Source organism: Phalacrocorax carbo, assembly GCF_963921805.1.
Source record: "Phalacrocorax carbo chromosome 31 unlocalized genomic scaffold, bPhaCar2.1 SUPER_31_unloc_1, whole genome shotgun sequence".
Lineage (NCBI taxonomy): Eukaryota > Metazoa > Chordata > Aves > Suliformes > Phalacrocoracidae > Phalacrocorax > Phalacrocorax carbo.
Genome location: NW_026990239.1, coordinates 252,275 through 265,913, shown reverse-complemented (window position 1 = coordinate 265,913; position 13,639 = coordinate 252,275). Strand labels below are relative to the sequence as shown.

The following is a 13,639-nucleotide window of genomic DNA, read 5'->3' as shown; positions in this document are numbered from 1 at the left end:
GGTGAGTTTTCGGGGCGCGGGGGGGGGGTGAAGGGGGCGACCCCCCGCCCTGACGCCCCCTCCCCGCCGCAGGGGGGGCGGAGGAGTGCGGGGTGCTCAGCGGGTGCCACCACGGGCGCTGCGTGCGGGTGCCCGACGGCTTCACCTGCGACTGCGACGCGGGGTATCGGCTGGACCCCGCCCGGCTGGACTGCGTCGGTGAGACCCCCGCCCCCGGACCCCCCCCCAGCACCCTGACACCCCACCCCGCCCCCGGACCCCCCCCCAGCACCCTGACACCCCACCCCGCACCCGGACCCCCCCCCAGCACCCTGATACCCCGCACCCGGACCCCCCTGCACCCTGATACCCCGCACCTGCACCCGGACCCCCCCCAGCACCCTGACACCCCACCCCGCACCCGGACCCCCCGCACCCTGATACCCTGCACCCGGACCCCCCTGCACCCTGATACCCCGCACCTGCACCCGTACCCCCCCCCCAGCACCCTGACCCCTTCCCCTGACCCCAGACCCCCTCCTTGCCCACAGGCTCCCTCCTGGGCACCCAGACCCTCTCCCTTGCCCCCAGACCCCCTGCCCCCAGACCCCCTCCCCAGCACCCTGACCCCCTACCCTGCCCCCAGACCCCCTCCCTTGCCCACAGGCTCCCTCCTGGGCACCCTGACCCCTTCCCCTGCCCCCAGACCCCCTCCCCAGCACCTCGACCCCCTACCCTGCCCCCAGACCCCCTCCTTGCCCACAGGCTTCCTCCTGGGCACCCAAACCCCCTCCCCTGCCCCCAGACCCCCTCCCCAGCACCCTGACCCCTTCCCCTGCCCCCAGACCCCCTCCCCAGCACCTCGACCCCCTACCCTGCCCCCAGACCCCCTCCCCAGCCCCCCTCCCCAGCCCCAAACCCCCTTCCCCAGCCCTCCCCCTCCCCATACCCCCCCACCCCACACCCATAACACCCCCCCACGACCCCCCCCCAGACATCGACGAGTGCTCGCAGGCCCCCCTGTGCCTGCCCGGCCGCTGCCTGAACACCCCCGGCTCCTTCCGCTGCCTGTGCCCCCCCGGGCACGCGCCGGCGCTGCCCCCCCCCCCGCTGCCTGCCCGCGCCCCCCCGCGCCTGAGGACCCCCGCCTCTATTTATTGTCTCTGTATATATATATATATATATATATATATATAGGATCCGGGGGGGGGGGGGAGGGGGCGGGGGGGCATCCTGCCCCCCTCCCGGACCACTGCGGGGGCACCCATGGGTGCTCAGTGGCACCCAGCTGTGTGTCGCGCCCCCCCCCGCCCCGCCACCCCACTGGGGTGCCGTGGTAATGCATCCCCCCCACCCCCGGGGGGGCGGCGTGGTTTGGGGACACACCCCCCCCCCCCCCCACCTACTTTTACAGAATAAAGGTTTTCTATAAAATCAGGGTGCCTGGGCGGGGGGTGTCTTTAGCCCCTCCCCTCCATTTTTGGGGGTATTTGGGTGCCCCCAGGACCGCCCCCCCCCCAAAGGGTGTTGGACCCAGTGGGGTTGTCTCATGCGGCACTGGTGCCCCCCGTCGGGACTAGGACCCCCCCTCCTTGGGATTAGGACCCCCCCCTTAGAATTTAGACCCCCTCCAATGGGACTGGGACCCCCCCCCCCAGCCCTGGGACCCCCCCCCCATGGGCTTGGGACCCCCCTCAACACTGGGACCCCCCCCATGGGATTAGGGACCCCCCTGATGGGTTTACGACCCGCCCTGGCACTGGAGACCCCCCCTTTAAGATGGGGACCCCCCCCATGGCCTTCGGACCCCCCCATGGGATTGGGACCCCCCTTGGCACTAGGACGCCCCTCATGGCCTTGAGACCCCCCCCATGGGTTTAGGGACACCCCCCCCAGCACTGAGACACCCCATCATAGAATTGAGCCCCCCACCTCAGTCTGGCCCCCCCCAAATACCACCCCACGCCCCTCCCACCCCCCCAAAAATGGGTGGTCGCCATCGGAAACCGGACCCCTGGGTCCTTCCCTCCCCCCCCCCCCCAAAGAAAAGCCAACCATTGGGTGACGCCAACGTGCTTTGGGCGCCCTTTTAATGCCCCCCCAGCCCCACCCCATGGTGCCCCCCGGTGCCCCCCAGTGTCGCGTGGGGCCTCGTGGGGCCTCGCGGTGCCCCCCAGTGCCCCCCCAGTGCCCCCCAGTGTCTCGTGGGGCCTCGCGGTGCCCCCCAGTGCCCCCCAGTGCCCCCCCAGTGTCCCCCAGTGTCTCGTGGGGCCTCGCGGTGTCCCCCAGTGTCCCCCTGTGCCCCCCAGTGTCTTGTGGGGCCTTGCGGTGCCCCCCAGTGTCCCCCCAGTGCCCCCCAGTGTCTTGCAGGCCTTCGTGGGGCCTCATGGCGTCCCCCAGTGACCCCCAGTGTCTTGCGAGCCCTCGTTGGGCCTCACGGTGTCCCCCAGTGCCCCCCAGTGTCCCCCAGTGCCTCGCGGTGCCCCCCCCCACCCCATCAGTGGGGGGGGCGGGGGGGTACCTTCGGTCCTACCCGTTGACCGCCCCCCGGCCCCGAACCGCTTTCAGCCCGTCCCTCGCCCCCTCCAACAACGCGGCGCCTTCTCCGGCGCCGGCAGCCGGCGGCGACACGCCGGCGACGCCGTGGAGCTCGGCCAACCGCCGGAAGGCTTGAGCCAACAGCAAGACGCCCACCAAGCCCAAGAGCAGGTACGCTGGCGGCGGGGTGGGGGCGGCGGGTGGCAAGGGGTCAGCCTCGACGCCCCGTCGGAAGGGTTTGTGGGGGTGGGGGTGACGGGGGCGCCCCAAAACTCCGCTCACCGGCTACGGCGATTTGGTAGAGTTGCCTCAACGGGTGACCCGGTCGCTCGGCCGGGACGAGGTCCCCCAAGCCGATGGTGCAAAGGGAGATGACGCAAAAGTAGACGGCGTCCAAGTAGGTCCAGTCGCCTTCGGCGAGGTAGAAGCCGGCGGCGGGGAGAAGCACCAGCCCCCCCAAAACCAGCCCCGCCGTCGCCAGGCAGTGGGCGCGGGCGGCCCCCCGCCGGCTGTAACCCCAACGCGCCTGGAGGTACAACCGGGGGCGGTCGACCAAAGGACCCGTCAGGCGTCCCACCGCCGCCGTCAACGTCAGCATGGTGGCGGGGACGCCCACCGCGGCGTAGGCGGCGCAGAAGGCTCTGCCCCCCGCCGAGAGGGGGGCCACCGAGCCGTACCCTGGGGGGCGGGGGGTGGGGGGGGGGTGGTTTGAAGTGGGGTGACACCTTTCAACCTGCTGGACCCCAATGCCCAGGCTAGGCTTGGGGGTTGGGGGCGTTCTGGGGTGAATGGGGGGGGATGGGGTGTAAGGGGAGGGATGGGGTGCGGGGGGGGGTGCTGGGGATTTGGGGGGTTCTGGGGTGAAGGGGGATTGTGGGGGTCCTGGGGATCAGGGGGTCCTGGGGGTCCTGGGGTGCAGAAGGGGGTCCTGGGGGTCCTGGGGATCAGGGGGTCCTCGGGTTCCTGGGGTGCAGAGGGGGGTCGTGGGGATTTGGGGGTTGTGGGGTGAAGGGGGACTCATAGGGGTCATAGGGATTTTGGGGGTCCTGGGGATCAGGGGATCCTGGGGGTCCTGGGGATTTGAGGGGTCCTGGGGGTCCTGGGGATTTGGGGGTCCTGCGGTGAAGGGGGACTCGTGGGGGTCGTGGGGATTTTGGGGGTTCTGGGGATCAGGGGGTCCTGGGGGTCCTGGGGATTTGAGGGGTCCTGGGGATCAGGGGGTCCATGTGGGTCCTGGGGTGCGGGGGGGGTCCTGGGGATTTGGGGGGTCCTGCGGTGAAGGGGGACTCGTGGGGGTTGTGGGGATTTTGGGGTTCTGGGGATCAGGGGGTCCATGTGGGTCCTGGGGTGCAGAGGTGGGGTCCTGGGGATTTGGGGGGTCCTGGGGGTCCTGGGGATTTGGGGGGTTCTGGGGATGAGGGGGTCCATGGGGGTCCTGGGGTGCAGAGGGGGTCCTGGGGATTTGGGGGTTCTGGGGGTCCTGGGGTCCATGGGGGTTCTGGGGATCAGGGGGTCCTGGGGTGCAGAGGGGGGTCCTGGGGTGCAGGGGGTCCTGGGGTACATGGGTGCAGGGGGTTGGTTTGGGGTGCAGAGGGGAGTCCTGGGGGGGTCCCAGACCTCCGGGGGGTCCCGGGGGGGTCCCGGGGCGGGGGGGGGGGCCCGGCCTTACCCACGGTGGTGAGGAGGGTGGTGACGAAGAGGAGGGCGGTGGCGAGGTCCCACTCAGAGGCGTTGGGGGTCCCGGGGTTTCGGGGGGTCCCAGGGCTCCCCTCCAGCGCCCGCAGCCCCAGCGCGCCCAGGAGCAGCAGCCCCGCGTAGGCGACGGCCACCAGCACCGCACCGCGCCCCATGGCCCCCCCCGCGCCCCACACCGCGGCCTCAGCCCCCCCCGCGCCCCTCAGCCCCCCCCGCGCCCCTCACCGCAGCCTCTGGGCCCCCCCCGCGCCCCACACCGCGGCCTCTGCCCCCCCCGCGCCCTCTGGGCGCAGCGGGACCCGCCCCGGGGGGGCGGCACCGGGAGGGGGGGTGGGCAGGGCGGCGCCCCCGCCCCCGCCGGGAAATGGGGGGCAACTGGGGTGACCAGTAACGGGGGGTAACTGGGGAAACCAGTAACGGGCGGGTAACTGGGGAGACCAGTAACGGGGGGGTAACTGGGGTGACCAGTAACGGGGGGTAACTGGGGAAACCAGTTACGGGGGGGTAACTGGGGAGACCAGTAACGGGGGCAACTGGGGTGACCAGTAACGGGGGGTAACTGGGGAGACCAGTAACGGGGGTGTGCAACTGGGGTGACCAGTAACGGGGGGTAACTGGGGTGACCAGTAACGGGGGGGGTAACTGGGGTGACCAGTAACGGGGGCAACTGGGGTGACCAGTAACGGGGGGGCAACTGGGGAGACCAGTAACGGGGGGGTGCAACTGGGGTGACCAGTAACAGGGGGCAACTGGGGTGACCAGTAACGGGGGTAACTGGGAACTTGGGGAGCAACTGGGGTGGCTGGTACTGGGGGACAACTGTGAAATTGGGGTCCTAGTGGGGTGCCCAGTACCGGGGTGCAACTGGGGTGGCTGGTCAGCAGGTCCCAGGCCAAGGCGGGCCCCCCCCCAGGGACGGACGGACAGATGGGGTGTCTGTTTGTCCGTCCCCCCCCCGTATCAGTCACGGGACCGTCACGCGCTCCCACGGGACCCGCGGGTTCCTGCCGTGGCCACCCTGGTGACGTCTGCGGGGGGGGGGGCACGGGGGTGACACCCACGGGGGGGCACAGATGGGGGGACACACGAGGGTGACACCCACGGGGGGTCCCGCCGGGGGGGCGATGGGGATGTGGCAGACCCCGCCTGGCCCCCCTGGGGCTCCGTGGGGTGCAGGGACGGGGACGATGACACAGGGGGACACCAGGGACCCCCCCCCAGGGCCAGCCCTGGGACACCGTGGCTGTGGGGACACCGTGGGGTCCTCGTGGTCATGGGGACACCATGGCCAGGCCCGTGGCCGTGACACCCTGGCCATGGGGACACCCATGGGGACACCCTGGGGATGCCCCAGTCACCACAGACACCCCCATGGCCCTGGGGACACCCTGGGGACACCATGGCCACCACGACCAGCCCCATGGTCCTGGGGACATCCCTGGGGACACCCCGGGGACATCCCTGGGTTCACCCCTGGGGACACCCTGGGGACACCATGGCCACCACAGCCAGCCCCATGGCTGTGACACCATGGCCCTGGGGACACCCTGGGGACACCATGGCCACCACAGCCAGCCCCATGGCTGTGACACCACGGCCCTGGGGACACCCTGGGGACACCATGGCCACCGTGACCAGCCCCATGGCTGTGACACCATGGCCCTGGGGACACCCTGGGGACACCATGGCCACCGTGACCAGCCCATGGCTGTGACACCATGGCCCTGGGGACACCCTGGGGACACCATGGCCACCACAGCCAGCCCCATGGCTGTGACTCCATGGCCCTGGGGACACCCTGGGGACACCATGGCCACCACAGCCAGCCCCATGGCTGTGACACCATGGCCCTGGGGACACCCTGGGGACACCATGGCCACCACAGCCAGCCCCATGGCTGTGACACCACGGCCCTGGGGACAGCCTGGGGACACCATGGCCACCACAGCCAGCCCCATGGCTGTGACACCATGGCCCTGGGGACACCCTGGGGACACCATGGCCACCACAGCCAGCCCCATGGCTGTGACACCACGGCCCTGGGGACACCCTGGGGACACCATGGCCACCACAGCCAGCCCCATGGCTGTGACACCGCGGCTCTGGGGACACCGCGGTCCCCGTGGCCATGACACCAGGCCCCGCCCGGGCCTCCTCCGTCGCCATGGCAACACCAGGCCGGGCAGGCGACGCCATCTTAAGACCGGGCACAGCGGCCTCGTCTCCTCCCCCTTTCCAGCCCCCTCGCTTCCGGTCACCTGCCAATCATTCGGGCGGCGCGCCAGCGACTTCCGACGAGGTGGCCAATCGTGGCGGCGGCTGCGGGGAGCCACGTGACGCGGAAGCGGAAGTAGGAGACGTGGAGATGGAGCCGGACGGGGCGACACGGCACCGTGCGCGCGGCGCGGCGCGTAGCGATCGGTGCCGGCCCCGGTCCCGCCGCCGCTCCCCCCCACCCGCCCTCACCCCTCCTCTCCCCTCCTCTCCCCGCAGCCCCCAAACGCCGGTTACCGGCCACGGCGCCTCGTATGGCGGATCCACACCCTCTCTTCGGTGATACCAGCGCGGCGGGGGGCGGCGGGGCCCAACCGGGCCGGGGTTACGGGGCTCCCCCGGCCGCCGCCGCCGCCTCCCGGGACCCACCGGCCGCGGCCTTCCTGGGCGAGCCGGTGTCCAGCCTGGCCATGGCCTACGGGAGCAGCTTGGCCAGCCAGGGCCGCGACATCATGGACCGTAACGTGAGTGGGGGGGGGACGCGACACGGGGGGGCTCCGTGGCCGGTTACCGGGACCCCTCACGGCCCTTTAACTCTCCGCCGCCTGTTGCTCGACCGGTTCATCCCCGTGGGGCGGCTGAAGTATTATTTCGCCGTGGACACCGCGTACGTGGGGAGGAAACTGGGGCTTCTCATCTTTCCTTTCGCGCATCCGGTGAGGGGGGGCCCCGGTATCGGGGGCGGGGGGGGGGTCCGGTGTCGGGGGTCTTCTATGGGGTTGGAGGGTGGGGGTCTGGGGGGCCGGTTTTGGGGATTTGGGGGTCGGGGGGGCCGGTATTGGGGGTTTGGGGTGTGCTATGGGAGCCTGGGGGGCTGGTATTGCGGGTCGGGGGGGCAGTATTGGGACGTGGGGGGCCGGTATGGGGGTTTTGGGGTGCAGTACTGGGGGGGCTGGGGGTCTGGTGTTGGGCGTGGGGGGTCCCTAACAGTGTGTCTCCCCCCCCAGGACTGGCAGGTGCGGTACCAGCAGGACACCCCCGTCGCCCCCCGCTTCGACGTCAACGCCCCCGATCTCTACATCCCAAGTACGTCCCGCCCCCCCAGCCCCCCATTTCCCTCCCGGGGGACCCCCATTTCCCCCCCCAGCCCCCCATTTCCCCCCCGGGGGACCCCCCCCAATGACATCCCCGTGTCCCCCCCCGCAGCAATGGCCTTCATCACCTACATCCTCGTCGCCTGCTTGGTGCTGGGCACCCAAAACAGGTCAGGCCCTTCTCCCCGCCCTGGGGCAGCCGGGGGGGGGCGGGTCCCTACCCTAAAAACGAAGGGTGGGGGGTGCAGGCAAGGCTGTGGGGCACCCCCCACCCAATTTGGGGCGCGGCCCCCCCCCAGGTTCTCCCCCGACAGCCTGGGCTTGCAGGCGAGCTCGGCGCTGGCCTGGCTCATCGTGGAGGTTCTGGCCATCCTCCTCAGCCTCTACCTCCTCGCCGTCAACACCAGCCTCACCACCATCGACCTCATCGCCTTCGTCGGCTACAAATATGTGGGGTGAGAGGGTTGGTTTTTTTAGGGGGGGTGGGTTAGAAAAAGGGGGGGGGGTTTGCACCCCAATAATCCCCCCCCCCTTGTTCCCGGCAGGATGAATCTGGGCCTCATCGCCGGGCTCGTTTTCGGCCGCAGCGCTTACTACGTGGTGCTGAGCTGGTGCTGCCTCAGCATTTTCGTGTTTATGGTAAAAAATAGAGTGAAAAAGGGGGAAAAAAAGGGCGGGGGGGGCTGTGTGGTTTTTGGGGGGGGGGGCACGCCCCCACTTGGGGTGGGGGTGGGACAGCGGGGAGCCCCTCCCCAGTGTCACAGCGGCTGTGTTTAGGGGTGCAGAGTCCATTGGGGCGCTGGTCCCCGAGAGGCCACCGTCGGTCCCCGAGAGGCCCCCCCGCCCCCGAGGTCATTGTGGTGCCACGACCCACGCAGGGGCTGCTGGCCCCCCTCCCCACCGTGCCCCCCCACGAGGGGCCAGGCCCAGGTATGGGGGGGTTTGGGGCAGGGGGGTGGGGGGGGGTGGGTGTCTCAGCGGGTGGGGGCGGGGCGGGGTGTGCACACGCGTGTGGTCGCACGGAAGGCTGAGTGCGTGTGGGGGTGCAAGCACGCGCCGCGGCGTGTCGGCATGCCATGATGCACGCGCGCGGTTGCACGCCTGCGCTGTGCGCAGAGGGGCCGGGGGGCGCAGAGGGGCCGGGGGGCACAAAGGGGCTGGAGGGTGCAGGGGAGCCGTGGGGCGCGGGGGGTCCGTGGGGCGCAGGGGTTCCATGGGTCGCGGGGGGTCCGTGGGGCACGGGGTGTCCGTGGGTTGGGGGGAGGGGGGGAGGGCGCAGCCCCCCACTGCCCCATCGCACAGCAGAGCAGAGAGCCCGGAGCCCCGCGCCGGGGCGGGGTGTTGCGGGTATTTGGGGTGTTGCGGGGGGGGGCGGGGGGCGTGTGTGTCACCCCCGGGGGACCCCCCCCCTCCCCAACCCCCCCCCGTTTGTGCCCCACAGACGCGGACGAGTGCTCCAACGGGACGCTGTGCGGGGCTCACGCCGCCTGCCGCAACCTGCCGGGCTCCTTCCAGTGCGTCTGCGACCCCGGCTACGAGAGCGCCCGCCACGGCCACGGCTGCGTGGGTGCGGGCGGGTCCTGGGGGGCGGGGGGTGTAAAATGTGCTCATCTGATTCGTGTCAATATGGAGCAATGCTAGAGTCACACGGGGAAGTGTGACCCTCTAGCATCTGACCGGTCTGTTGGTGCTGGTGTAACCGAGGGCCGGACAATTGACTTGTTACCTGTCTGAGTGGTTGCAGTGTTGACTGGCGGTTTGGGTTGATGGTGAAGACAAAAGCGCGACCCAAAATTGATCAGATAACTGGGGGGGCTGGCGCCTGAGATGGTGCTTGGGCCGGTCGGGAGGGCGTCCTCCTCAAAAAGATACAATTCAGTTGACCTTCAGGGACTAACAGCGGAGGCACCCTGCTGCAAAGGGGGGTGACCAAAAAGACTTGCCCCCCACACCCGTAAAGAGCACGCGGGCTAATCTACATGGCAAGCGTGGCTAATTTAACTACGGCTGCCCAACGGCAAGTGGGATGCTCATCACTGACCAGTGAGCGTAAACTTAGGCGTGTTTTTACTAATTGTTATTAATTAAGTAACTGAATATAAACCCTGTAATTTTGTATGACGGGATGCGCGTTAGGCGGAAGGATCCCCCGTGCATCCAGCGCTGCTTGCTTGTCTCTACTCAATAAATTGTACACTTTGATTGAAATGCCGTTGAAGGCTAAATTAATTATAGCGGGGGGGGACCCCCAAAAACCCGCCCCCGCCCCCCAAAAAAGAGAAAAAATTAACAGAAACCCCCGATGCGTTTTTGGAGATGTGGACGAGTGCGAGACGCTGCGGGGCGTCTGCGGGGCCGAACGGTGCGAGAACGTGGAAGGCTCCTTCCTCTGCCTCTGCCCCGACACCCGCGACGAGTTCGACCCCGTGCCGGGGCGATGCGTGACCCCCCCGGCCCCCCAAAGCCCGCCGCGGGCCCCCCCCGAAGGCGCCGCCTGCTTCAGCAGGGCTTGCGGGGTGCTGGCACCCAACGTCAGCCGGGAGCGCTGCTGCTGCAGCCTGGGCTGGGCGTGGGGCACCCACTGCCCCGCGCGGCCCTGCCCGACCCCCGGCACCGGTACGGGACCCCCCCGCGCCCCCGCCCCGCACCCAGCCGGCCCCTCCGCGGGGTGGCCCCCGCGCCTCCGGGGGGTTCGGCCCTATGTATGGGTGCGCTGGGGGGGGGTCCCGGGCGTGGTTGGGGGGTGCATGGGAGAGTTTGGGGGGCACGGGCAGGGTTGGGGTGCTTGGGCAGGGTTGGGGGGCACGGGCAGGGATTGGGGTGCTCGGGCAGGGTTGGGGGTGCTTGGGCAGGGTTGGGGGGCACGGGCAGGATTGGAGGGCACGGGCAGGGTTGGGGGCTAGGGCAGGGTTGGGGGGTACGGGCAGGGTTTGGGGTGCTCGGGCAGGGTTGGGGGTCACGGGCAGGGTTTAGGGTGCTCGGGCAGGGATTGGGGGGCACGGGCAGGGATTGGGGTGCTTGGGCGGGGATTGGGGTGCTCGGGTGGGGATTGGGGTGCTCGGGCGGGGATTGGGGTGCACAGTGGGGGTCAGGGTGCCCCGAGAGGGTTTGGGGTGCACGGCGGGGGTCGGGGGCCCCCGGCAGGGTATGGGGTGCATGGGCAGGGGTCAGGGTGCCCCAGCAGGGTTTGGGGTGCCCATTAAGGGTATGGGGTGCACGGCGGGGGTCGTGGTGCCCCTTGATGGCTTGGGGTGCACGGCGGGGGTCGGGGGCCCCCGGCAGGGTATGGGGTGCATGGGCAGGGTATGGGGTGCATGGGCAGGGGTCAGGGTGCCCCGGCAGGGTTTGGGGTGCCCCTTGATGGCTTGGGGTGCACGGCGGGGGTCGGGGGCCGCCGGCAGGGTTCGGGGGGGCCCCGGCAGGACCCCCGTCGCTGACGCCCCCCACCCCAGAGGCCCACCTCGCCATCTGCCCGCACGGGCAGGGCCGCACCGCCGAGGGTCCCCAGGGCTCGCCGGCAGGTGAGTGCTGCCCGCCGCGGCCCCCCCGCGCCCGCCGGGGTCCCCCCGGGGCCCCCCGTCCCGCGGGGCCCCCCTGACGCCCCCCGTGCCCCCAGACGTGGACGAGTGCCAGCTCTTCGGGCCCCAGCTCTGCCGGGGGGGGGTTTGCCTCAACGCCGCCCCCGGCTTCAGCTGCTACTGCCCCAGCGGCTACTACTACGAGCAGGAGCACCTGCAGTGCGTGGGTGAGCCCCTGCCTGCCCCTGCCTGCCCCTGCCTGCCCCTGAGCCCCTGCCTGCCCCTGAGCCCCTGCCTGCCCCTGCCTGCCCCTGAGCCCCTGCCTGCCCCTGCCTGCCCCTGCCTGCCCCTGAGCCCCTGCCTGCCCCTGCCTGCCCCTGCCTGCCCCTGCCTGCCCCTGAGCCCCTGCCTGCCCCTGCCTGCCCCTGCCTGCCCCTGCCTGCCCCTGAGCCCCTGCCTGCCCCTGCCTGCCCCTGAGCCCCTGCCTGCCCCTGAGCCCCTGCCTGCCCCTGCCTGCCCCTGCCTGCCCCTGCCTGCCCCTGAGCCCCTGCCTGCCCCTGCCTGCCCCTGCCTGCCCCTGCCTGCCCCTGAGCCCCTGCCTGCCCCTGCCTGCCCCTGCCTGTCCCTGCCTGCCCCTGCCTGCCCCTGAGCCCCTGCCTGCCCCTGCCTGCCCCTGCCTGCCCCTGCCTGCCCCTGAGCCCCTGCCTGCCCCTGAGCCCCTGCCTGCCCCTGCCTGCCCCTGCCTGCCCCTGAGCCCCTGCCTGCCCCTGCCTGCCCCTGACTGCCCCTGAGCCCCTGCCTGCCCCTGCCTGCCCCTGCCTGCCCCTGAGCCCCTGCCTGCCCCTGCCTGCCCCTGCCTGTCCCTGCCTGCCCCTGAGCCCCTGCCTGCCCCTGCCTGCCCCTGAGCCCCTGCCTGCCCCTGAGCCCCTGCCTGCCCCTGCCTGCCCCTGAGCCCCTGCCTGCCCCTGCCTGCCCCTGCCTGCCCCTGCCTGCCCCTGAGCCCCTGCCTGCCCCTGCCTGCCCCTGCCTGCCCCTGCCTGCCCCTGAGCCCCTGCCTGCCCCTGCCTGCCCCTGCCTGCCCCTGAGCCCCTGCCTGCCCCTGCCTGCCCCTGCCTGCCCCTGCCTGCCCCTGAGCCCCTGCCTGCCCCTGCCTGCCCCTGAGCCCCTGCCTGCCCCTGAGCCCCTGCCTGCCCCTGCCTGCCCCTGAGCCCCTGCCTGCCCCTGCCTGCCCCTGAGCCCCGGCCTGACTGTGCCCCCCTCCCTCCCCCCCGAAACAGATGCTGCGCAGGCGGTGTGTTGGCAGGAGGTGGGGGTCGACCTGGTGTGCGGCAGACCCCGGCTGGACAGGCAGGTCACCTACACCGAGTGCTGCTGCCTGTACGGGCAGGCCTGGGGCATGGACTGCGCCCTCTGCCCCGCCCGCCACTCAGGTGACCCCCCCCGCACCCCAGAACCCCCCCCACCCCCATACTGGTGGGTGCCGGGGTGGCATCCCCCTCCCTGCAGTGTGGGACCCCCCCCGCCCAGCAGCTCTGTGATGGGAGACCCTCCTGCAGCCCCATTGACCCCATGGGAATGGGGGGCGTGAGGATGGGGGGGACCCCTCGTAGCCCCCCCAATTATTGAGGCCCCCTGTATCCCCACAGCCCCTCAATGATGGGGGGGGCCCCTTGTAGCCCCTCAGTGATGGGGGGACCCCTTGTAGCCCCCCAATAACGGGCCCCCTTTGCATCCCTACAGCCCCACAAGGATGGGGGGGGGAAGTTTTCCCTTGTAGCCCCCCCTGGTTATTGGAGGGGGGGGGTCCCAGGTGATGGAGAACCCCCATCCCCCCCGCAGCCTGCATCGGGGGGGGGTCCCCCAAAACCACCTTCTCCTTTTACCCCCCCCCCCGATGACTTCGAGTTCCTCTGCAACGTGCTGCGCCCCCCCAGCTACGGCCCCCCCCGCGCCCCCCCTTCCTACGAATACGCCCCCGACTTCGCCCCCCCTTACGGCCTCCCTTACGGCCCCGACGTTTTCGGGGGGCCCCGCGTGCCCCCCCCGGCTCTCCGTTCCGACTACGACCCTTACGGTTTCGGGGGGCTGGCGGGGGGTTACGACCCCCGGGGGGACGCTCTCTACGCCCCCCCCCGCTATGAAGGCGAGGATTTCGAGGACCCCCGGCGCCCCCTCGCCCACCGACCCCGGGGACCCCGCTACGAGCCCCCCGACCCCCCCCCCGGCTCCCCCTGGTCCTACCAACCCCACGGGACGGGGGGGTTCAGCGAGGAGGAGGAGGAGGAGGAGGAGGAGGAGGAGGAGGAGGAGGAGGAGGAGGAGGAGGATGCCGGTGAGTTTTCGGGGCGCGGGGGGGGGGTGAAGGGGGCGACCCCCCCGCCCTGACGCCCCCTCCCCGCCGCAGGGGGGGCGGAGGAGTGCGGGGTGCTCAGCGGGTGCCACCACGGGCGCTGCGTGCGGGTGCCCGACGGCTTCACCTGCGACTGCGACGCGGGGTATCGGCTGGACCCCGCCCGGCTGGACTGCGTCGGTGAGACCCCCGCCCCCGGACCCCCCCCCCAGCACCCTGACACCCCACCCCGCACCCGGACCCCCCCTCAC

General features: G+C 71.2%; 2 protein-coding genes across 2 annotated transcripts; one reads left to right on the top strand and one right to left on the bottom strand.

Annotated features, from left to right (window-relative positions):
* Window positions 1–2,487: 2,487 nt before the first annotated feature.
* Window positions 2,488–4,374, bottom strand: LOC135310776 (potassium channel subfamily K member 6-like). The gene is made up of 3 exons (XM_064439739.1): window positions 4,187–4,374; window positions 2,800–3,195; window positions 2,488–2,693 (listed from the first exon to the last, which is right to left on the bottom strand). The coding sequence occupies exons 1-3, from the start codon at window positions 4,365–4,367 to the stop codon at window positions 2,509–2,511; spliced, it is 762 nt and encodes a 253-aa protein (XP_064295809.1). The 5' UTR covers window positions 4,368–4,374; the 3' UTR covers window positions 2,488–2,508.
* Window positions 4,375–6,340: 1,966 nt separating this feature from the next.
* On the top strand, window positions 6,341–13,423 carry LOC135310767 (uncharacterized). Its single transcript, XM_064439727.1, has 12 exons — window positions 6,341–6,605; window positions 6,706–7,142; window positions 7,434–7,512; window positions 7,633–7,690; window positions 7,820–7,975; window positions 8,066–8,243; window positions 8,826–9,087; window positions 9,837–10,136; window positions 10,973–11,041; window positions 11,137–11,265; window positions 12,316–12,468; window positions 12,849–13,423. Exons 1-12 carry the CDS (start codon window positions 6,341–6,343, stop codon window positions 13,421–13,423), a joined length of 2,661 nt encoding a protein of 886 aa, XP_064295797.1.
* The last annotated feature ends 216 nt before the right edge of the window (window positions 13,424–13,639 follow it).

Excerpts from the sequence above, each read along its gene's own strand:
- LOC135310776 (XM_064439739.1), bottom strand. The coding sequence starts at position 4,367 with ATGGGGCGCGGTGCGGTGCTGGTGGCCGTCGCCTACGCGGGGCTGCTG. Across the intron at positions 3,196-4,186 it reads CACCCTCCTCACCACCGTGG|GGTACGGCTCGGTGGCCCCC; the intron begins GTAAGGCCGGGC and ends CCCGCCCCCCAG. Across the intron at positions 2,694-2,799 it reads CTACCAAATCGCCGTAGCCG|CGTACCTGCTCTTGGGCTTG; the intron begins GTGAGCGGAGTT and ends CCCCGCCGCCAG.
- LOC135310767 (XM_064439727.1), top strand. The coding sequence starts at position 6,341 with ATGACACCAGGCCCCGCCCGGGCCTCCTCCGTCGCCATGGCAACACCA. Across the intron at positions 7,691-7,819 it reads GTGCTGGGCACCCAAAACAG|GTTCTCCCCCGACAGCCTGG; the intron begins GTCAGGCCCTTC and ends GCCCCCCCCCAG. Across the intron at positions 8,244-8,825 it reads GGGGCACGCCCCCACTTGGG|AGCAGAGAGCCCGGAGCCCC; the intron begins GTGGGGGTGGGA and ends ATCGCACAGCAG.